The sequence below is a fragment of the Camelina sativa genome, chromosome 8 (genome assembly GCF_030686135.1).
Source record: "Camelina sativa cultivar CO46 ecotype springtype chromosome 8, ASM3068613v1".
NCBI lineage: Eukaryota > Viridiplantae > Streptophyta > Magnoliopsida > Brassicales > Brassicaceae > Camelina > Camelina sativa.
This window is the reverse complement of record NC_141887.1, coordinates 25,142,828-25,168,185: the sequence shown is the minus strand read 5'-3', so window position 1 is coordinate 25,168,185 and position 25,358 is coordinate 25,142,828. Positions and strand designations below refer to the sequence as shown.

At 34.8% G+C, this 25,358-nt stretch overlaps 2 protein-coding genes, 1 non-coding gene and 1 pseudogene across 4 annotated transcripts; all 4 read left to right on the top strand.

The window, feature by feature from the left end:
* Positions 1-60: 60 nt before the first annotated feature.
* Positions 61-2,127, top strand: LOC104707953 (soluble inorganic pyrophosphatase 5-like). The gene is made up of 9 exons (XM_010424412.3): positions 61-238; positions 584-722; positions 819-847; positions 935-1,000; positions 1,085-1,192; positions 1,281-1,346; positions 1,441-1,561; positions 1,644-1,725; positions 1,808-2,127. The coding sequence occupies exons 2-9, from the start codon at positions 584-586 to the stop codon at positions 1,848-1,850; spliced, it is 654 nt and encodes a 217-aa protein (XP_010422714.1). The 5' UTR covers positions 61-238; the 3' UTR covers positions 1,851-2,127.
* A 5,581-nt stretch (positions 2,128-7,708) lies between these two features.
* LOC104707952 (B3 domain-containing transcription factor NGA4 pseudogene) lies at positions 7,709-9,637 on the top strand (annotated as a pseudogene). Its single transcript, XR_015563369.1, has 2 exons — positions 7,709-8,077; positions 8,252-9,637. The product of XR_015563369.1 is annotated as a B3 domain-containing transcription factor NGA4 pseudogene (transcript).
* A 2,257-nt stretch (positions 9,638-11,894) lies between these two features.
* LOC104709825 (blue copper protein-like) lies at positions 11,895-12,997 on the top strand. The gene has a single exon (XM_010426381.2). It carries the CDS (start codon positions 11,986-11,988, stop codon positions 12,847-12,849), a length of 864 nt encoding a protein of 287 aa, XP_010424683.2. The 5' UTR covers positions 11,895-11,985; the 3' UTR covers positions 12,850-12,997.
* A 9,384-nt stretch (positions 12,998-22,381) lies between these two features.
* LOC147940442 (small nucleolar RNA R71) lies at positions 22,382-22,488 on the top strand. Its single transcript, XR_015564894.1, has one exon. It is a non-coding gene; the product is annotated as a small nucleolar RNA R71 (small nucleolar RNA).
* The last annotated feature ends 2,870 nt before the right edge of the window (positions 22,489-25,358 follow it).

The window sequence follows — 25,358 nt, the reverse complement described above, 5'->3', positions numbered from 1 at the left end:
CCCCTTGTTTTAAGAGATGGAACGGTGATTAATTAAATCATGTTTGATTAATAACTTAATGACGTATTTATGTTCAAAGCTTAATCCGTTTTTTTCGCTTTCTATAAATACCAATATGGTTCGCATTTGAAGAGCACGCGCTTTACTGTTTTCTCTTCCTCTTGTCACTTTAGTTTTTTTTCTTCTCCATAGTTTCCGCAAGATTGTTCTGTGTTCTCTTCTTGGAAACGATTCCAAGGTACGACTTTTTTTTTTTTTTTTTGGGTTCTTAATTTGTTGCGTATCATCGATGTTTTGATCCTCTAGATTTACCAACAAATGAACGATCGTTAGTATTTTAACTGAATTATGTGGATTTTTGTCACGATTTTTGTAGACTTGTTGGATCTTGAATATGGTTGATGGGGTTTTGTTGATCTTATTTTACTAGTAGAATCTGATGATAGATGTGAAATCTTTGAGTGATGGATCGTGTGATCAGCCTCACTAGTTATGACTTTAGATTTTAGACGTGAACTGATCAGTGACAATTAATTAAGAAGATTCTAACATTTGGTTCTGTTTTTGCTCTGTTTATTATTAGATGAATGGAGAAGAAGAAGTGAAAACGAATCAATCTCAGAAGAAGCTTCAGCAACCTACACCACGTTTAAACGAGAGGATTCTCTCATCTTTGTCTAAGAGATCGGTTGCTGCACATCCATGGCATGATCTTGAAATCGGTAATTTAAGATTTTGTGTGTGTTTTGGAGTCTTTATATATAGTTGGCTGATTTAGAGTCTTTTTTTGAACTTTAATTATTATTTGTGTACTACAGGACCTGGAGCTCCAGTGATCTTCAATGTGGTAAGTCTTATATGCTTGATGATGTGTGCTTTGGTTATGAGTAGATCACAAAGTGAGAATCTTATATCCTTTGACTTTTTGAATCAGGTTATTGAGATCTCAAAGGGGAGCAAGGTCAAGTATGAACTTGACAAGAAAACAGGACTCATCAAGGTAAAAAAGATCAAATCTTGGAGAATGATCTGAACTTGTGGGGGAAACCCACTCTTTTAAGTGTTTTGAATGTGGATCTCGCAGGTTGATCGGATTCTGTATTCATCGGTTGTTTATCCTCATAACTACGGGTTTATCCCACGCACACTATGTGAAGACAATGACCCTATGGATGTTTTAGTTATCATGCAGGTTTGACTCTAAAATCTATAAACTATTTGAAATTTGCTGATATGGATGAAACAATTCTCTTATATCAAAAGTTGATTAAAATGTACAGGAGCCTGTGCTTCCGGGTTGTTTTCTTCGCGCCAGAGCTATTGGTTTAATGCCTATGATTGACCAGGTAAACATCCAACATGTGGTTCCTTTTGGTTCAAGTTTTGTGTAGTAATAATGTAGCTAATTCTGAGTATTATTTTTGTGTCTTGTAAAAAAAGGGTGAAAGAGATGACAAGATCATTGCAGTATGTGTTGATGATCCTGAGTATAAGCATTACACTAACATCAATGAACTCCCACCTCATCGTCTCACTGAAATCCGTCGATTCTTCGAAGACTGTATCCTTTAAAACTATTTTAATCTTCAATCTTGATTCTTTGATGGTTCTTTTCTTGTTACCTTTAACCGCAAGTTAAACAGACAAGAAGAATGAGAACAAGGAAGTTGCAGTGAATGATTTCCTACAACCTGGTCCTGCTATTGAAGCCATTCAGTACTCAATGTAACTAACTTTCTTATTATGATTCTTTTTAAAATCTTTTAAGCAAATCTTGATTCTTGATTTTGAAATCTCTCTCTTACAGGGACCTTTACGCTGAGTACATTCTTCACACCCTGAGGAGATAGATTAAAAAAAAAAAGAAAAGGACTTCTTCAAGAACATTCCTGCCATATTTTTGCTCTGCAAACTCAGATTTTGTTGCAGTGAATTTGCAAAAAAAAAAAAAACAAGAATTTGTGTCTTTTTTGTTTTGTTTTGTTTTGAATAAGCACGTGTCTTATATTTTGGCTTTAACGCTTCTTCTTTGTTGTTGTTTTCTCATTTTGTATTTGTGTAACACTGTCTCTTTGAATCTTTCTCTTTTTTTAAAGATAATAATTTTAAGCTTCGATTTGGTTCAAATGAAACCAGAGTTTTTAATAATAAGTGTCACTGTCACTTTAGAAGAGTCCCCCCCATTTCCCACATTTGTTTCCCTCTGATATCCAAATCCCAATTAGATTTGCAGAATCAGAATGAGATGTCAGGTGGTGCTGAGTGGTGAAACTCTCTTTTGTTTCTTCTTTTTTTTTTTTTTTCTTTTTCTTTTGTCAGATAGTTGGATCTGCTGCTCACCAAACTGGGCCTGGCCCAGTAAAGATCAATACCAGTCACATTATATCATCGATTATACCCCCTTACTTTTTTTTTTCTTTTTCTTTGGGAGACAAACGACCCTACTTTATTTTAATTAAGCATTATCGAACTGTAGAAAAATATTTGAAACGAAAAAAAAAAAATTGGCTGAAAAATCACTTATTATGAAACAGAAAAAGTAGACCATGAGGAAAAGTGGACAAATAATTATATGATACTAGGTGTTCATAAAAAATCACTGAAAATACTAAATTTATTAATTATTATTACATTTTATGTACCTTATAATTAAACATTTTATTTGCTCTATGAATTTATAGTTATCCGAATTTATTGAATCAGATCGGAACTTATAACAGAGTGAAACGGATATTACAGAAAATTTGCAGAGCCCTATACTTATTCCATGCAACTAGACTACATTTGCTCCTACGAATCTACGATGATAATAAGAGACCCATTCTCCATACATTGAAGCATCGCCATAGTATGATGAAAAGATCTATATTAGAAAAAATGATTATTGACCTTTAAAAACTAATTAGTCTAACACCAGTCGATATTGGTCAACGCCGGTCAATACCGGATTCCGGTAAACAAATCATCGGAATAAAATAGTTATGATGTTGTACACATAACTCATGTTTGTTTATGCATGTCTTTAAGTAATGACAATAGTTCGTGTAGCTAACGAAACATTTATATTGTTTGTATGTGTGGTTATGTGTTGGTCTATACTTGGCGCCGACAATCATTTTTGTTTTATATTATGCACACCCACACCCATACGCACACATTTCAAGTTAAATCTGTCATTGACTATATACATACGCTTACATTGATTATTAATGTTTCAGTTCGTTCTTGGTTCCCAGAGTGAAACTGGACCGGCTACTTTCATATCATAGAATAGCTATTTTTCTGATAGTGTCTGCATCTTAATAAATACTATATAGTATATGCACAATGATGTCGACAAAAGTGTATATAAACCTATATATATATACTGATATACACAACCGAATTATAACACCTTTCTTATTACGTACTACAAAATTTCATAAAGCATTGCTTGTTTTCTAAAGGGGACCAAACTAATTAATCCCTAACATTTTTCGATGGCAATGGAAAAGATCGAAAAAAATTAAATGGAAAAAATCCCCCCAAGGACCAAAAAATATACCTCTCCAAGTTGAACAATGTAAATAGTTAATATTTATAAATAAAAAAATAAAAAATTGTGTGAAGGTAAAGCGTGGAAGGCTCTTTTTGCGACAAACTCTACATGGACACAGTGGTCCAATGGTCCTTACCCTAATCGTTTGTTGAGACATTTTATCATGTTATCATTCGAAAACGTTTTGTACTATATATTACATAAGATATGTAAGAGATTATTATTTTCTTGGACAATCAGAAAAGTTAAAGGTTTAATTAAGCTAGATATATAATAACATAATAGTAGGGGTGATGCTACGTATCACTTTTAGGTGATCATTAACCAGGACAAAGCTAAAAAATTAAATCATGTTCCCGTACTTATTAATCATTTTCAAGACTCTTTTATATATAATATATAACTTAAGTAATTCCGTAGACTAATTTCAGGGTATATGCAAGTTCATTTAGGTACAAACACACCATGTGAAGCATCTGGACCAAAACTTATATATATATATATATATTTTTGACAATATATATATAGATAATATAAATAAATTAATGAGGTGTGGCGGCGAAACATGTCTAAAATTTTAATTGTGAATATTAATATTAAAAACTAAAATATTAAAATTTTGTGAATGTTCGTACATATATATCGTCATACTAAAAAAAGTTAATTTTAATTGCAGCACATCGTAAAAGAATGTATGTCATTTATTTTTATATACTTATTTAAGCAATATTGTTAGAAGTTTAACTCTACTATCATATAGTATATTAGGAAAATACCATTGTATTTTAATTAATTTAGTAACTAACAAAAGAAAAATTTATATTACTTTATAAAATAATAAAGGAGCATTCTTAAAAATACTCTCTTTTACATGCTTTTTTTTTAAATACTCCTTCATGTTGAAGTATTTTAATAGACAATAATTTGGTTTTTAGTATTAATATTCACAATTAAAATTTTAAATATACATCATACCCATATGGTACACCAGATTTAGATGGTACACCATACCCATATAATACACCAGATCCAAATGGTACATCTATTGTACACCAAACCTAGATTGTAAAGTGAAACCAAATGGTACACAAAACTCATATGGTGCCCCAAACCAAATAGTACACCAAACACTGATTGTAGTTTAAACCCAAATTGTACACTTAATTTAAATGGTATATCAAACCTAAATAGTACACCAAAATAGCATTATTTGACACATTACAATATTTTAAAATAATTTTTTACGTTTGAGTTCTTTATCTTACACTTAATATATAATTTTGAGGGGTAGAGTTTTAGTATCTAGAGTTTCTGGTTTAATTTTAGAATTAAATTGTTTTAAAAAATTTAGAGAAAATAAAAGTTATTTAGTGTTATTTGAGAGAATTTTCTTAATTTAAGTGGACCATAAAAAATTAGTTTTTTTGATCCAATACTTCTAAATCGGGTCCCATATTTTTTTTTTATCATATTTCATCCCTCATTTATTTTAAAACTGGGACCACAAATAAAAATCTATTTTTATGACACGTGATCATGTATATATTGGTCTTTTTATTTATTTTGTCTTTAAAAACCTTTAAAAAACCTTATAAATACCTTGTAAATTCCCGCCAATAGTTTTTAAAAGGTTTTTGAAAAGGTTTTTTTAAAAGGGGTAAAAAGGTTTTTAAAAAGGTTTTTTTAATTATGGAAAATTTTTGGCGAGAATTTTTTTTTAAATTTGACACAATAATTTTGGCGGGAATTTTTTTGGCAAAAAATATGTCGAAATTTTTTTTGGCGGAAAAATCTTGTTTTTCATTTTATTGATTAAAATATTCTTCATGTAAGAATAAAATGGTCATTAAAAATGAAAAGAAAGCAAAAATGAAAATAGCCAAAAAGGGGGTATTTTTGAAAAGGATTATATCGAAAATGATATTCCTAACAAATTCTCAATAATAAAACAATATTTTAGAATTTATGATTAAACAATTCTATTTATTGTTTCAGAAATCTTAGAAAACAACAACAAACTATTTAGAACAATTATAAAACTTAATTTTATTTACAAAACTAAGATTAAATATTTACATCCCTAAATCGTTTAATAATGACAAATATATTTTTAAACTAAATACAACATTGGTTATATTTAAAAAAAAATGAAATATTCTTTCTAATTTATTAAATATTTTTTGCACTGTATGTTGATGCAGTGACATCTTATTAAAATCCAACAAATCACAAATGTTAATTTTGATTCAATATAATATATACAACTAAAAAATAAAAAAAATAAATCAAGATTTCTTAATACGACCGCTTCAATACGAGTTTTGTTTTATTTTATATATTTTACCAAATTTATATAATTCACAGATTTGAACATTGTACCATCTAACGGATTACGAAACTAAGTAAATTAAATGTAAAAGATTATAAATTTATAGAATAAATCAAATAAAACTGTTATTCTTATTTTATAACTAACAAATTACAGTATAATTTAGGAAAACATTTTCCCATGCTGTACAACACAAATAACTATTTAGTGTTTTTTTAATATTAGTTGCATATATCGAATCGCTATGATAGCATCAAAAGTTCTAAAATGTAATTGTTTGACAAGAAAACAAATATTTGCAAGGAAAAAAGTGTTTTTATAACATGTAAAGAAATTTAATAACCGACCGTTAGATTGACAACAATTATATAACTAGAAAATATTTTCTTAACATGAAATCCCGGATTTATCAAAATCTCTAGACATAAAGTCATAGGTGTATTTTTATATATACTAGATATATTATATTAATTTCAAAATGCTATATTGTTCTTTGATGTTGATGCAAATAATGTTGGGTACCACAAAACATGGACACACATAAAAAAAAAAACAGAGCTATTTTCCACTTGAGTTTTGTACTAATCATATTATATCAGACCAATTGGACATAATTTATTATGGTTTTCTTGCAAGAGATTAATTTCCCCTCAGTTTTATCAGACATGAATGTGATTTGCTCAGTTGTGACATATAAATCTAACTAAGATGAAAAAAAAGAAAAAGAAAATCTAACTAAGATGGTAAAAACAAAATCTGTAAAAGTTGCATGTGTTTACATTTTGACACATTAGGACAAGTATACAGATATAGTTTTAATTGATATATTAGATTGAAATCTCCTTCTTGTTAAAACTGGAGATACTAAACCAATTACCAAAAACCAAATAACTTTTATTTGCAATATCTAGAAGACTTTATTGGTTATATCACCTGTAGACAAATATGTGCTTATCACCTGGAAAATATTTACTAATCTGTACTCGAAGAATTTTAAAAATCTTTTGAAACTTTTTTACCATTGATTTAAGACTATTTCTGAAAAACTCAAGAATTTTACTTTGGTATTTTTAAAATAATTTCTTTTTAAAAATTCTTAGAAAAGCTAAAAATATAGGTATTATTTATAGAGACTGATTATAGTTTTACATATAAGATAAGATTTATCAGTATTTTGTTATATATTTTAAAATACAGAAAAATAAAATATTTAACATTAAAATAACTAGAATAAGAAATTTAAATAGAAATAACACTATATTTTATTTATTTATTTTCTACTTTACTAAAGCATATTATTTTATCTGGTCTATTGTCTATTTAGTAATCTATTTTGAATTTTTAATGATTTCATACATGTATAGATAAAAATATTATTTAGCTGGTCTAATGTCTATTTTATAATCTATTGATAATTTGTTCATGGTCTTTTTACATATTTCTAATACACATATATAGATACTAAATCAAATAGTTCCACGTGTCCGTATTTGCGTTGAGCAATATCTAATAAATTTATATGTTTTAATAGTAATGCTTATTTTTGGTGCGCAAATATTAGTCATTTAATTTTTTCATGAACTTTTTAGATATCTCTAATACACAGATACTAAAATCAACTATTTCCACGCGTCTCTGCATGTGTGGAGCAATTATATCTAGTAAAATTATATCTTAGTTGTATAGTTATTTTTGGTGTGCACATATTAGTTATAATATATGAGAAATTAATTTGTATAGCTAAAAATAACTAGCAAGCAGAAACCAACAAACAAAAATAATAAATACAGAAGATCTGATATGAATAAAGATGAAATTAAAAATACAGATATCTAAATAAGGGGAAATAGTGTCACAAAAACATTGTCACACTTTCCTTACCAATACACAATACATGTAAGCATATATATTTGTATATCTATATAAATAGCTAGAGTTACCCCAAGTCTATAGCTAAATGAAAAGGACAAGAAGCTCTCACATGACCCGAACCACATCATTCATGGGCCCCTTTACCCTTCTCTAATATGTGATCTTCATCTCTACCATCGAGAAAATCTCTCTCAAAGCCACTATATTTTCTCACCCCTTAAAGTCCTATAGAGAGAAAGAGAGAGAACCCAACTAAACTCGAAACCATTGATTTCATTTTCATTTATTTTTTCTTTTGGAGTCAACGAAAAGATCAGAAGAAGAAGCAAACACAAAGAGTACGTCTGTCTTCTTCTTCTGGATTCTCTAGGGTTTTCTTTTTCACTTTTTTTTTCTTTTTTTTTGTTCTTGTTCTTCACTTAATTTTTTTATTAAAATATATATATTTTTTCTTGGTATTGCAGTAGTGATTTTCATTTGATTCTAATATTATTATCTCATGTATGTTGAAGGATTTTGTATTGGGTCATCATCTTGTCAACAATCACTCATCAGATCCATAAAAGTAAAGTTGAAATACTTTTTGAAAGATCTTGAATTGGTCCATCTTCTTGCCACCCATAAGAAAAAGAAAAAAAAAAGTAGTTGGTTACTTTTGAAAGATCTTGAAATTGGTTTCGATGAATAACTCAACAACGAATCCTGACCAAGAACTCACCGAGATCGGAGCTACCGGTTCCGGTACCAACAATGACTTATTCAACTCGGAGATGAGAGAGCACATGTTCGACAAAGTGTTGACTCCAAGTGACGTCGGTAAACTAAACCGGCTCGTGATTCCAAAGCAACATGCAGAGAACTACTTCCCTCTAGAGGACAATCAAAACGGCATACTTTTGGATTTCCAAGACAGACTCGGCAAGATGTGGAGGTTTCGTTACTCGTACTGGGACAGTAGCAAAAGCTACGTGATGACCAAAGGCTGGAGCCATTTCGTGAAAGAGAAGAAACTCACCTCCGGAGACACCGTCTCTTTCCACCGTGGTTGCATCCCCGACGGTAACGCACCGGAGAGACGTCTGAAAATAGTGCTCATCGATTGGAGCCACAAAGCTGAGCGTAACAAGCATGGCTTAAGTTTCGGGTCATATCCAACGGTTACTTTCTATCCGGCGCCAGAATATTCCATGCCAAGCCACCGGAGTTTTCCACCGTTTCATCATAACCAATATCAACAAAGGGAGTCTCCAGGGTATGGCTATGGTAGAATTTTTAACGGAGGGCGTTACTACGAAGGGTCACCGTTGGTTTATGCCTCAGTTCCTGTTTTTCCTCCTGCTATGTTGGTTCCACCACCGGCGCCTCCTCAGCCGTCGACGACGAGGAAGCTGAGGCTGTTTGGGGTTGAAGTGGAAGAGTCTTCTTCTTCAGGGGAGACACGTGGCGAGATGGGAGTCCCAGGACACTCTTCTTCGTCTCCGGTCGTGATCAGAGACGATGATCAATCACCTTGGAGGTCGCCACGTGGCGAAATGGGTGCAGGGACTTCTTCGGCGATGCAGCTATGTGATGATGAAGACTATAAGAGGAAAGGGAAATCTTTAAAGCTCTAGATAGAATAAAATCAAAAAATATTTAATTATTTCACCATTTTTCTTTAATTTTTATCCTCTTGTTTCCTTATTTTAAGTTCTTTCAAACTTTCAAATCATTAGGTCATTTGGGCAATTGGGGAATATCAGAATATGTAGTGGGAAATTAACCCGGGCCGGGCTTTATATTATACCTATATTGGTTTTATAATGTTTGGTTTTGAGGTTTTGTTTCAACATGTTGCTCCTTGAGCCCTAATTACTATATTGAGCTTATATCTAAATAAATAGTCACCTTTTGCGTAATTACTCAAAATCTTCTAACTACAAGATTAACTCATCATATTGAGCTGCATACACCAAATCCATGAATTAAAAATTTTCATCTTTATATCTTAATTTTTTTTTCTTTATATAGTTTGAGATGTATATATAATTGGGAAGGAGAAGATAAGCTTATAAGTTTTATGATGAATTGTACTCTCTGTGCCTATCTCTAGCTAAGCTGACAAAGTTTCATGGTACATTCTAAAGCTAATGGGCAGTTTCAAAAGTCTCTTTCTCTCTCTCTCTCTCTCTACCCATGGTCCAATTTTAGTTTGTTTGGTTACTATTGTTTTTGCCTGGTTTAAAGAGATTTGTAGGTTATGGTTATGGACATAGAACAAAAAAGAGAAGCTATGGAAGGACAATTTCAGTTTTCAATAATAACTTGGAAAAAGAAATACAAAAGGTATAATATGTTCTTTCATTTTTTACTTTATCCCAGAAAGAAAATTTCTACTATTTATTCTCATTTACTTCGTTGGTTTCTTGTTTTGATGATTGCTTATAATCGTTCGTCCGTACAAATCGTACGTGTCTTGTTTGGATTTTTTTTTTTTTTTTTAATGGGTGTACAAAATCAAAACTGAGAAACTAAATTAGACAGAAACAAAAAAAGCCTTGCAAGCAATAGTGATCTTTATCATCAATCAGTCTTGTTTGGATTTTCAAGTTAGCAGATTATTGCTTTTTTGTTGAAGTTGAATCCTTTGATTAAAACTTGCAAAAGAGAAAGCTGAAATAAGTAAGAAGAATAGGAAGATGAGAGCAAAGAAGCAACGAGGAACCATGTGTGGACGCGTGGAAATTAGCTATTAAGAAGAAAATTATTGGTTTCTTCTTACTAGTTTTTTTTAGCTAATCAATTTTAATTTCTCATATATCATACCTAATTTGTGTGCACCAAAAATAAACTATAAAACAGTAGACTATTAAAATATAAATATATTAGATATTGCTTCATTGCATGTGTGGACGCCTGGAAAAAGTTGATTAGTATCTATGTAAATTGAAATATATTAAAAAAAACATAAACAAATTAAGAAGTAGATTACAAGATAGACATTTGACTAGATAAGTAATATTTTTATCTATACATGTATGAAAATCTTTAAAAATTTAAAATAGATTACTAATTAGATACTAGACCAAATAAAAATTTGCTTAGAAGAAAATAAAAAAAATAAATATCTTAAATATATTTTCAATTTTATTTATTTATTAATCAGTCTTCTTTAGATTTTCAAGTTAGAAGAAAGGAAAAAATCAATTTAGTAAAAGTAAGCAAAAGAAAGAAAGAAAATTTTAAAATTTTGATTGTTGTATTTCTTCTAGCTCTAAGATCATCCAATGGTGTTTCAAATCTTGCTCCAAACTTTATATTTGGTGTAAAATCATCTCCAATGATGCTCTATAATTTAAAGCAATACTATTAATTTCTTTATTTTTGGAGCAAACTTTTCTATTTACAAAATGTTTTCTCAATTTTGATATCTTATCATTTTATACCTAAATAATATTATATCATAAAAATTATGTGGGTTGTTATGAAATTAAAAATTTATACTAATGATGGTGTTTATATAAATATGTATTAATCATTGTATCTTCTATTTATGGTTTGTTATGACATTTTATTTTAATAATATCATAATTTTATTAGATAATTTTTAAAAATAAACTAAGTTGATTGAATTTGTAAAATTTTAAATTAAGAGGCCTATGGTAGAAGTTAAAACAGATTATATAATAAAATATAACAGATTATTTTTTTAAGTAAAAAATAGAGTCAACTATTGGAGTAAACATTTGCTCTATTTTTCAAGCAAAAAATAAAGTAAACCATTGAAGATGATGGTCTAAAGAAACTAACCCAATTTTATAGAGGAAACAATAACTCCCAAATTTTAAAATAACTAGATAAGAGATATATTTTGTTCTATAGAAACTAAAATAAATATCCAATTATATTATTCAGTAGTGAAAAAATATATATAGGCTATTTTTATAAATAAATGCATTAATAAGAAGACAGATAAACCTAATCAGAAAAGGTGTAATAAGAAAAGCAAAGAGAAACCATGTTTTTTTTTTAATTCAATATATCTTCGGTTAATTTAGAGAAAAAGAAATAAACAAAACAAAATCCGAAAAGGATTAGGAATGGTACTAAAGCATTATATAAACATTGATAGGGCAATCTATTCTCTTCACAACTCATCATTCATCAACACAACACAACACAACAAAACTCTCTCTCTCTCTTTGATTCAGCGAGTTCGAGATCTCACAACCTATCTTCTTCCCTTGTCAATTTGTTTATTTTAATCATGGCCACAACAATGAAGAAGATCTTCCTCTTTGTGCTGCTGGTGATAACAACCTTCACGGTTCTCTTTGGCTCTTGTTCGGCTACTGTCTACACCGTAGGGGACTCGGCTGGATGGATTGCAAAAGAAGGCTTGTATTACGAATGGGCCAAGGAAAAGGTGTTTTACGTAGGAGACTCTTTGGTCTTCAAATACGATCCCTACGTCAACGACGTTACTCAAGTTTGGGGCGCTTTAGAATTAGAATTCTGCGAGAGTTCTTCTCCTAAAGCCGTCTACAGTACAGGACATGATGTGGTAACCTTCACGGAACCCGGAGATCACTACTTCATCAGCTCAAATCAAGCTCAATGCATACTTGGACAGAGGCTCGACGTTCTTGTTGTTCATGACCCGTCACGTCCTATTCCTCCACCACCACCGAGCAAGATCCTTCCTTGTGGGGAAATCTACAAGGTCGGTGACTCTAAAGCATGGAGCGTTCCTGGAGAGAGCGACTACTATAACAAGTGGAGTGAGGATAAACTGTTTCATGTAGGAGACAGTCTACTTTTCGAATACGACAACCAAGTAAACGACGTCTTAGAGATTAGCGGTGACCTTGAATTCATAACCTGCGACCCGTCTTCTCGCGTAGCCGTGCACAAGACGGGCCATGATCTCGTTACGCTCACCAAACCAGGAGTTCACTATTTCATTAGCTCAGAGACGGGTCACTGCGCGGCTGGGCTTAAGCTTCGAGTTGTGGTCGGACCATTACCCAAAGCCGTTACTTTCACCAATTTTCCCAAGAAGATGGATTTGTCAGCTATGGACCGCCTCACAAAGTGGTTAACCACTTTCATACCCCAGCCCCATCACTAAAGTTTTCGTGTTTATTTCTTCTAGTGGTTAAGGATGTTTAGTTCGTAATACAATTTCAGTTTAGTTCTTACAATGTTTTGTCTCAAGAGTCAAGATCATGTTATGTAATAATAATAATACACAGATCAATCAAATAAAGGTTTTTAAATTCTTGTTACTCAAGAATCTCTAGTGGTTAATGATGTTTCAGTCAAATTTCGTGGCATCAGCTTACAATTTTCTTATTTGAGCTTACAACGACAAAGGTTAAGAAGTTAAAATTTACGGTTGTGTATTGTAACAGTAGATCTAAATTACCTGTAGGAGGAAAAAACAGAGATAAGCTGACTGTATCTGCATAAACATAAGTCCATAACACAACTCTCTCTCTCTCTCTCTTTGATTCAACGAGTTCGAGATCTCACAATTGATCAATGTATTTTGAATAAAATGCCGGAGAATATAGTATGTACTGATGCAGTAATGATTTGAGGTGGTGGGACTATATTGTCTATTTGTAATTCGACTATGTGTCTTACCCAAAAGTCATGTAAATGAATATATACTAGAAAGAATTACTCACATGTTATAGAAAAGTTGGTTTATTTTTGATATATATATACATTTTCTAAAAATTGTTTAGATATTTATTGCTTTGCGTGTAATTACAATCAACACCCTAGATTTATTTTTTATTTTTAATTTTGAAAATATTAAAAAAGTAAACATCAGCAAACGATTCCACGTCATTATTGACAGTGAACGTCTGATTTATATTACTTCACGACTGAGTTATATAATACTTAAAAGAAACCGAAAGTTCTCGTAGATTCATATGACGGCTTAGTTATAATGCTTAGTGGTTGACTTATAACAAGAAATAAACTGAAAGTGAACGTCTGATTTATATTACTTCATGGCTGAGTTATAATACTTAAGGGAAAACTAAAGGTCTCTTAAATTCATATGATGATTGAGTTATAATGTTTGGTGGCTGACTTATAACAAGAAATAAACTTAAAGTAAACTTGTCGTACGTTGTTTCCGCATCTATCTGCACAACTCGACACCCTCTATCATCAGTGTTAAATACAGATTTGTGTTTCTTAACCCAATTACCGGAACTGGATCCATGAAAGAAAATGAAGAAGAATGAGGAAAATTAATAAGAATGAGTGTAATTAAGAAGTGAAAAACAAGGAGAAAAACAAGGGGAAGAACAAGGTGAAGAAGAAGGTAGAAAACATGTAAACTCTTCACTTTTGAACCACTTGAAGAGAAGGAACGACGTTTCGTATTTCCGGAGAAGATGATGACATGGATGATGCGTCTGAAGTGGCAAGTCAGCCACCAAACGAATATGTAAATCAGCCATCAAACAAAATTATAACTCAGCCGCAACATGATACTATTATTGTAACGCCCCCAAACCGTGCTATGGCCAAACCCGCCCAGAACGGCCCTGGGACGTTACTTTGGGAATAATTACCAACGATCCGGCCGAGGTTCTAAAACACATTTAGACCTTTAACCAGTTCATCAGAGACATTCCCACCACTTTAGACATCACTTAGGCTTTCCAACCCTTATGATGTCCAAGTGTTGAGCCGACCCGAACTAGGTCATAATCAGCCAGACACTCGTACATGAATATAAAACCGAATTTATATTAAATAAATTATTATTTCACATAACAAAAGACTTATAGTGTTTGAGGCTAGGCCTAAATACAACGTCGTGTATCTTCACCGAATTTATAACAAAAGACTTTTTATCTCTGCATTACAACCACAAAGGTATGCAACCAGAATAATATCCCAAATACACAGTCATGTATATAGCTTCGGCCAAGGTAGCGAGCCAAGACTGAACTCTTCGCAACAACATGCAAGACTATGACAAGCTGCATGTTGAAACGGCTTCACAGGGAAGATCGGACACATCTCCAGTCTTAGTGCGCTTATGGCTGTTCGGACCTCCCCGTCATGAACGCCACGCACTAAGACCATCCAACAATTAAATTTTAAGTTTATGGTCTTATTGAACACATAAACTTCTAAACACAACAAAAACTTCAAATGTAATAGATCAAGTAAACGAATCGACATCCACGTTTACGATCTACCATGGAATTCACCTCACATGCAATGGATCAAGCAAATGGATCTCCATCAACATTTGCGATCCACCATGGAACTCATCTCAAGCATTCTCTTAAGTTTATGGATCTAAAAATCACATAAACAACAAGGAAAAATGCGAGGCTTCACATGAAATAGATCAAAGAAACGGATCGACATCAACGTTTATGATCTACCATGGAATTAACCATCCAAAATGCAAAACTTTAAGAAAACTAACAAGAAATCAAGAAGAATGCAACTATATGCACATGCAAGTAGACAGTAGTTTGGGTCTCCCAACACCAAACTAGATCGAAGATATGCTCCTGAACTCACAGATATTCACAGAGCTTCAGCTTCTCCAACCTGATCTCTTGCTTGCTTCAACGCTTCTACTCGCGGACTTAGCAAACAATAACCTCTCTTCTCACACTTAGAAAAAAACTCTTACTTCTCTCTACTCTTACTTGAACAGCCTTTGGGCACTCTCTCTATTTTCCTCTCCCAAATGAGAAAGATGGAGGCTTTAAATAGAGAGTGTGAGTGACTCCTTCATGCCACACGCAGGGGCGGGGGAATATGTGTCGCCTCCACATTCTTCTTCTTCAACAATTGGCAAATACAAAGAGATGAGGTGTCACTCTCTCTTCGCTCCTTCACAAGTGGCGAGTGGGGAATATTCCCTCCCATTTTGCCATTTTCGATTTAAAAAAAATGATCTCCCCACTTCTCCATTTTTAATGAATTAAACATTAAAACATTAACTGGAAAAATCCACTAATGCCTAATTAGTTAATATTTATATCCCACTCGATTTAAATATTAATTAGCGGGTTCCTTTCCACTTTCCGCAACCCGTCGCAGTTATGGTAATGTCCGTACGCCAGTACGCTGACCTGTCTGTCCCCGTACGCTGTCATGCGCATACCGCGTACGCCTGTACGTATGTCCGTTGGTTCGACCAACTGATCGACCTGCCGCTCGATCCACTTTTCCTCGGAAAACTCTTAGCAGTTTTTCTTTGCTTGAACTCTCTTTCCTTTCGAGCCCTTCCCGGATCTAATCCTTAGAAAGAATTTACCCTGTAGTGAGGGTCATTACATTCTCTCCCCCTTATTAGAATTCGTCCCTGATGGTCCGGCCTCCTCTTCCTCATCGATGAAGAATTGAGGGTACTTGGCTCGGAACTTCCCTTCGTCCTCCCAAGTTGCAGCCTTCCGGTTCTGCTTTCCCCAAAACACTTGGATCTGAGGGATTTCCCTTTTCTTTAACTTCCATACCCGTCACTTGCCAATACTCATTGGCCCTTCAGGGTAGGTCAGGTTCGTTTTCAACTCCTGAATCGGCTCTTCCACGATGGCATTAGGATCTGGAATATGCTTCCGAAGTTGAGACACATGGAAGAATTTATGCAGGCGCATCACTTCCGGCATGGCTAAGCGGTAAGCCACTTCCCCAACTATTTGCTCAATTTGGTAAGGACCTATGAACCTTACCGCCAGCTTCCCAACCTTCCCAAATTTTGGCTGAGTTATCAGCCGTCTCGTAATGATAACTCAGCCAAAATTTTAACAACTCAACCATCGGGTGAAAACTCAGCCGTAAGGACGGCTGAGCATAACTCACCCAGATTTCATTATTCTCTAAGTCAGCCGTCCGCTCTGTTTTTTCCATAAATCAGCCGCAACGTACTGTAACTCAGCGGTCATTACTTATGTAACGCGATATGGCTGAGTTATTTAATACATGTCAGCGATTTCTGACGTGGTGTTTGACGTGGCAATAATATTTTTTTAATTACGTTTTTCCTAAACATTGATATGCTCAAATTGTAATACCCTAATGATACTAACAGCCTTGCAGTTGTAATATTCTAGGGGTCGAATCCACAAAGACTCTAGATCACACAATAGACTTATTAATCTTTTAATTATGCTAAATCAAATTATTAAATTAAAAACAATGCAAAAAAAGAATTTAAAGGTGTTGTAAATTCAAGGGATCAAAGAGCTAGCCTAGGAAAATTCTCAGGAATTTATGAAATATTAAATCAGTCAAATAATAGGATTCAAGCAATTAAAAATCAGATCTAGAACTCTAAACACTCTTGTAAAATAAATCAGTTCTCACTGCAAATATTATCAAAAACGCACAATGTGTCCGTCTGGTATTCCGGCTTCAGCCCAATAGTGTTTCACCCTCTGTCAATTGACAGTAAACTTCTCATCCTTGGAGTTAAGCAGCACAATGGCTCCATAAGGGCGGACTTCTTGGATAGTGAATGGTCCGGACCAGCGAGAACGAAGCTTTCCTAGAAACAGCTTCAAGCGAGAATTGTACAGAAGTACCTGGTCATTAGGCTCAAAATTTCTGGAGATGATCTTCTTATCATGATAAGCATTGGTTCTCTCCTTATATAGCTTAGAGTTCTCAAATGCATGATGTCTAAACTCATCTAACTCATTCAGCTGAACCAACCTTTTCTCAGAAGCTGTCTTGTCATCAAAATTCAGCAATTTAACAGTCCAGGATGCTTTGTGCTCTAACTCCACTGGAAAATGACCTGCTGTCCCATAAAGCAGATGAAAAGGTGTAGTGCCAAGTGGTGTCTTATATGCAGTCCGATATGCCCAAAGTGCATCATCTAAATTGGCTGCCCAATCCTTTCTAGTAACACCCACTGTCTTCTCAAGGATTTCTTTGATTTGACGGTTAGAAACCTCAACTTGACCACTAGTCTGGGGATGATATGGGGTGGCCACTCTATGTTGAACTCCATACTTTTTAACAACTTATCAAACACTTTATTAATAAAGTGCTTACATCCATCACTGATAACAATCTGAGGCACTCCAAACCGTGGAAAGATAATGGTCTTAAACAACTTAAGAACCACAGCAGAATCATTCTTGGGATTTGCAATAGCTTCCACCCACTTGGAGACATAGTCAACAGCTACAAGGATGTACTTGTTCTTGTAAGAAGAAGGAAATGGTCCCATAAAATCAATGCCCCAACAATCAAACACTTCAACCTCAAGAATGAAGTTTTGTGGCATCTCATGCCGTTTACTGATTTGACCCTTCCGCTGACAGGCATCGCATCTTTAGACAAACTCATGAGCGTCTTTGAACATCGTTGGCCACCAAAAGCCTGCATGGAGAACCTTGGAAACAGTCTTGAATGTAACAAAATGTCCGGCATAGTCAGATCCATGACAATGAAACAAAACGTCAGGTACCTCAGTTTCTGCTAAACATCTTCTGTAAACTCCATCACTGCAATGCTTATACAAGTAAGGTTCATCCCAATAGTATCTCCGAAGATCTCTCAAGAACTTCTTCTTAGCATACCCTGTAAACTTGTCTAGTTCCACCTCAGCGGCAAGGTAATTCGCGATATCAACATACCATGGTTAATCAGAAGTAGTTACAACAGCTATGTCGTCGTCAAACTCATAATCCGACGATTCCTGGACCAAGCGTCGATCGATGCTTAGTGATGTATCGGTCGATGCAATAGCCAAGTCCTGTTCGTATCAAGATGAAGCATCGATCGATGCACCAGATGTGTCGATCGATGCATTGCCACGACTCTGCAAAGTTTCCCGAGACTGCAACAATGTAACTTGAGAACCAATATCAACAAAGTAGACATTCTCCTCTGGCAGTGAATCATGAATTGGAACCTCATCTTCTATCTTAATCTTGGATAAATGATCAGCTACTCCATTGTCAATCCCTTTCTTTACCTTAACCTCAATGTCAAATTCTTGAAGAAGAAGAATCCATCTTAGTAACCTTGGCTTGGCATCCTTTTTTTGCATCAAGTATTTGAGTGCAGCATGATCTGTATAAACTATCACCTTTGATCCAACCAAGTAAGAACGAAACTTCTCAAAAGCAAACACTACTGCTAGCAACTCCTTCTCTGTTGTTGCATAATTCCTTTGAACATCATCAAGTGTTCTACTAGCATAGTAAAAAACATGAAGTTTCTTATCCTTCCTCTGTCCTAGCACTGCTCCCACTGCAAAATTACTGGCATCACACATTACTTCAAAAGGTAAATCCCAATCTGGTGGTTGAACAATAGGAGCACTCATTAACTCTTGCTTAATCCGTTCAAAGGCTAAACGACATTCATCAGTAAACTCAAATTTGACATCCTTGCATAATAGAGCTGAAAGTGGTCTATCTATCTTACTGAAATCCTTGATGAAGCGTCTATAGAACCCGACATCTCCAAGAAAACTCCTTACCAACTTCACACTATCTGGTGGTTGAAGACCTATCATCACTTCTATCTTAGCGCGGTCAACTTCAATACCAGCTTCTGAAATCCTGTGAACAAGCACTATATCATCTCTAACCATAAAATGACACTCTCCCAATTAAGAACTAAGTGCTTCTCTTCACATCTAGCTAGCACTTTGCAGAGTTTATCCAAGCAGCTCTTGAATGAAGACCCATATACAGAAAAATCATCCATGAAAACCTCCATGTAATCTTCAATCATGTCTGTGAAGATGGACATCATACATCTCTGAAATGTCGCAGGAGCATTACAGAGACCAAAAGGCATTCTGCGATATGCAAAAGTACCATATGGACAAGTGAAAGTCGTCTTCTCTTGGTCATCAGGATGAATCGGAATCTGGAAAAACCCGGAGTAACCATCCAAAAAGCAGTAGTATGAATGGTTAGCTAACCTCTCAATCATCTGGTCAATGAAGGGCAGCGGGAAGTGATCTTTCCTTGTTGCGGCATTCAGCTTTCTGTAATCAATGCACATCCGGTGTCCGGTGATTGTCCGTGTCGGAATCAGCTCATTCTTGTCATTCTTCACCACTGTAACTCCACCCTTTTTCGGAACAACATGGACTGGACTAACCCATTTGCTATAAGAAATTGGGTAGATAATCCCGGCATTCAGCAATTTCATGATCTCCTTTTTGACAACATCTTGCAAATTCGGATTTAGCCTCCTCTGATGCTCAATAGATGTCTTAGCTCTCTCCTCAAGATGAATCCTATGCATGCACAAGTCTGGAGAAATCCCTGCAATATCATCAAGAGAATAGCCAAGAGCTTTGCGAAACTTGCGCAGCTTGCTTATCAATAAAGTGAGCTCTGCATTGTTTAAGGAAGCATTAACAATAACAGGATAAGAAGAATTCTCACCTAGAAATGCATACCTTAAACCTGCAGGAAGTGGTTTGAGATCAAGTTTTGGAACTTTCTCTAGACTCCAATCAGATAGTTTCTCAGCTTGTGAAGAAGTACCAACCAATTCCTCTTGTGCAACCAACTTCTTTACTTGATCATTAGCATCTAGTAGCTTGACATACCCAGCAGCAATGTCATCTAAATGCTCAACTTCTTCAGTAGAAGCAACTAATGCTCTCTCAAGAGGATCTTCAGGATGCAGCTCCATGAAAATCTCTTCTGCAAGATTAGACAATGTATCCACATAAAAAGTTTGACCATCTATGGTTGGCCTCTTAACCAGCTTATCCATGTCAAAACGCATCTGCAAATCTCCAATATTAAGACCAATCTGTCCTTTCTTGACCTCAATAATGGCTCCAGTAGTAGCTAAGAATGATCTTCCCAAGATTAAAGGATCCTTAGGCTCTTCTTCATACTTCAAGACCACAAAATCAGTAGGTATCAAACAATTACCAATCTTAATTAGAACATCTTCAAGAATACCGTCAGGAATACGAACTGATCTGTCAGCAAGGATAAGAGTAATCATGGTGGGTTGGAAATCTGTCATCCCAAGGCTGAGTGATACTGATCTAGGCATTAAGTTGACACTGGAACCAAGATCACACAAAGATCTAGCAAACCTTTCACTTAAGATTGTACAATCAAGAACAAAACTACCTGGATCAGGAAGCTTTTCTGGGATCTTGTTCTGAATGATGGCACTAACTTGGGCTGAAATCATCATTACTCCCTGCTCAGCATTCAAATCCTTAGTCACCATCCTCTTAACATATCTCCTAAGCATTGGAGAAGTTCTAACCGCATCAATCAATGGCAGCTCCACAATAAGTTTATCCATCATAGCCTTACACTTAGCATCATCAAGCTCTTGTTTAGACTTCCTTGGATTCTTGGGTAAAGGAACCTTGGGTTTATAAACTCTCTCAGCAACTGGAATCAGAGCTTTCGTAACTTCCTTCTTGGTCTGGACGTTGCATTGGTCGATGCTTGAATTGCATCGGTCGATGCTGTCTCGCAAAGTCAATTCTTCTACGACCGAAAAAGGTGCTTGTTGCCGGTAAGTCAGCTTGTTTGCTACCTGGCTTGATCAGCAGGTGCTAGCGGATGGTCTTGTTGAAGGCTTTTTGACTTCTACTGAGAGCAAAGTCCTTACTTATCAGACCAGGCAGTAGTAGGTTTAAACAAAGCATTTTCCCATCATCTGGATTAAAACTCGTAGGCTCTTCCTGCATCCATGCATAAAGAAAGGAAACTAAGAACATAGTACCTGCTGAGGGTTGCGTCGATCGATGCTTTGCATCTGCATCGGTCGATGCTGGTTCCGGATCGTCAAACTCATCATCCTCATCGATCAGTTCCTGCAATTCTTTGGCTTTCTGCTTCTTCTTAGCTTCAGACTGTAATTGCTTACCACTCCTTAAGGTCACAACATTGCAAGAGTGCTTAGGATTGGATTCAGTTCTTCCTGGTAAGAATCCTTCTTGCCCTTTCACAGCTCCAGCAGTTTGTGCAAATTGGTTCTCCAGCTTCTTAACTTGGACATTCAATGAATCAAATTTGTCAGTAAGCTCAGTATAGACATTGTCAATCTTCCCATTGAATGTCACTGTCAACTGCTCCTGTCCCTAAAGAATCTGCTCAAGCATTGCCTCCATCCTACTTTCAGTTGTCTTAGGAGGAGGAGATTGGTAAGAGAAGTTGTCATAGGTCCTGGTGTAACCACTGCTCTGCTGCTGTTTCTGATAATCTTGCTTAGGAATAAAGCCTGTAGAATTAGACTGATAGTTGTTGCGCTGGTTGTTTCCACTGAAAGACATGTTGCCTTGCTAATTTCCAAACCTTTAGCCTTGATTCCAATATACAAAGTTGACATCTTCTTCTACATTCTGCGGTTCTGGCTCAAAAATCTCAATATCTTCAGCAAAATGGACTGATTTCTTCCCAGCAAGAAGATTATGCATTGTATCCAATTTGACATTCACTGTAGTAAACTGATTTGAATCATACCCTTCATGTGCTCTTTTCCGTTCTAAGTCTGCATTCTTAGTACTGTTGCTGGATGCTAGCCTCTCTATCAACTTTTCAGCCTCATCTGGGTACCTTGTCTTGAAGTTCCCATCACTAGAAGCATCCAAAGCCATCTGATACCTCCAGTCAATCCCGCTGAAGAAGATACTAATCAACTGAACCTCTGAGAACCCATGATGCGGACATTCTCTCTGATATGCCTTAAACCTCACCCAAGCAGCTTTGTAAGATTCAGCAGGTCCTTGTCTAAAGGTTGAAAGCTTAATCCTCAGCTCATCAGACATCGCATCATCGTAGAAGTAGTTCAAGAACGCCACCTTGATGTCATGCCAGGTTGTCAGAGATCCTGGTTTGAGTTGTCTTATCCAATGAGAAGCTTCCCCACCAAGAGAGTAGGGGAAGAGCTTGCAGTAGAGATAGTCCTTAGTGACTCCATTAGCCTTGATGCTTGTAACTATATCCTCGAAGTGCTCAATGTGGTCTAGAGGCTTCTCATGAGGCAAATTCTGGAATGGTCTTTGGCCAACAAGAGCAAAGTAGGCAGGCTTCATCTCAAAATCATTCCTTGGGAATGGAGGAGGGACAATTGCGGAACGGTTCTCATAGAACAAATCTGGTCTGTTGAAGTCTGCAAGAGTCTTGACAAGCTCTCCATTGTTATCCCGTCTAGGCTGAAGGTTCTGCTGGTTGTTACCATCCAAATCCGCACCATTCGCACCGTTTCTGGCATTGCATCGATCGATGCCAAGGTTGCGTCGGTCGATGCCTTCCTGGTTGTGTCGATCGATGCCATCATTGCGTTGCTCGACGCCACGTGCATCATCCTCAACCACGACGAGTTCTTCCTGAATAACTCGTCCTTCAGTATCAAGTTTCTGGCCTTGCTCATTGTACACATTGCCCTCTTGATCCCTCAAAACTCCAGCCTCATCAGGTCTCAATATGAGTGTTTTGACCATCTTCGCTGACTTGGCTGCTTTCTTGTTGTCACGCTCTAGTCTTCCTAACTCTTGGTTTGTAAGATTCAAGGTAGGACCTGTTTGATTTTTCCTGGTGTGCGGCTTAGACATATACCTGAAACACACAAGAGAAAATAAACAAAAGCGTGTGAGTAAAACAGAAAAATAAATATCTAGACAAAATCAAAGACTTTAATCTAATGGTGAATCAAAAGAGTCCCCGGCAACGACGCCAAAATTTAATATTCTCAAATTGTAATACCCTAATGATACTAACAGCCTTGCAGTTGTAATATTCTAGAGGTCGAATCCACAGAGACTCTAGATCACACAATAGACTTATTAATCTTTTAATTATGCTAAATCAAATTATTAAATTAAAAACAATGCAAAGACAGAATTTAAAGGTGTTGTAAATTCAAGGGATCAAAGAGCTAGGCCTATGGAAATTCTCAGGGATTTATGAAATATTAAATCAGTCAAATAATAGGATTCAAGCAATTAAAAATCAGATCTAGAACTCTAAACACTCTTGTAAAATAAATCAGTTTTCACTGCAAATATTATCTAAATTTAAAACCAGAAAATCCAAATCTCTTTGCAAAATTCAAGGTTAAAAATCAGCTTTAAAAACAAGTTTAGATTGTTCACAAAATTATTAAATCAAATCTCTTTGCAAGAAATAATTTTGTTCATCAAAAAGTTTTATCACGAAAATCAATTATATTCTCATATCAATTTATTTTCCTAGGTATTAATTCTAGATGATCAATCAAGAATTAATATGAAGAACAACCTAAGATGAAGATCATAGAAGATAATGAATCCTAAAATATCAGATCTAATGCACCATAAAACCCCTATGAAAAACCCTAAACCTAACAAACAAACTACTCAGACATATTCAATGTAGAACAAAACATTTTTTCCTGAATAATAAGCAATTGATATTAAGAAGTAAGAAAGGAGTTCAAGAATCTTCTCTCTACAGATGAAATCAGATCTGTCTCTTCCAAAGCTCTCAATATCTCTTTTGGTTGCAAAATAAAACTTAGGTCTAAACAATGACCATAAAAATCCTATAAATACTCTAAAACACGTCTTGGGCCTTAATTGCAAATAAGAGAAACTTGGACAAATTTTGTAAATCTTCTAAAGCTTGTGGAAACAACTTCCGTTTGGTTTGTGGCAACTGCATCGATCGATGTTGAGATTGCATCGGTCGATGCATAGTCTTGATCTCGTCTCCGAGCTTTCGTTGATCAGCCTTCATGCTTTGATTATGCTCCAAATCATCCTCTTTTAGCTCCCTTGTGTTCCATACGTGCCAATGAGTACCTAAACCTATAAAGACTCAAAAACAACCTAGAAAACAAATCAAAAGACTCAAAAACACACTTATATCATGGTTAAAAACTACAAAAACCATGATATATCAAACATAAAACAAGGATACGCTCAGTATTTTGAAAATATCCAAAATATCCTAGTAATAAAAAAGAAAAATTGTATGGTTCTGGTAATATCACCGAAAATGTATGATATATGAGTAAATCTCCCTATATACGAACATGATATTGTCGTCACATCTCTTATATGGATCCAAAAATATAAGAACATGATGAAACAAACAATTCCGTGTGAAGCATTACAGAATTTAAAGAAAAAAGAGCTTTGTTTTTGGACATGTATATCTGATTCACTCTTTGTGCTTATTATCAAGAATCTTATGATTTGATTCAGTAACACTATCGAAGCCCTTTCATACCACACCATATCTATTATTTAGCATACTATTAAAGTTTATTATATTAGTTAATGGACCCATTATATATATATATATATATAAAAAGCCTATATATATATTTTTCTTTTCTTGAAGTCGGTTATGCTTATTTTTAAGAAACAATTGGATAAGATTTTGCAATAAATTATATATTAGGGGAAAACAAAAATCAAAATAGAGGAACGTAAAAATCAATTTTGAAACCAGTGAATCTAAATTGGAAAAGGAAATAAACAAAACCAAATAAATCCTAAAAGGATTAGGAATGGTACTAAAACATTATATAAACATTGATAGGGCAACCCAATCTCTTCACAACTCATCATTCATCAACACAAGACAACAAAACTCTCTCTCTCTCTCTCTCTCTCTCCCTCTTTGATTCGGCGAGTTCGAGATC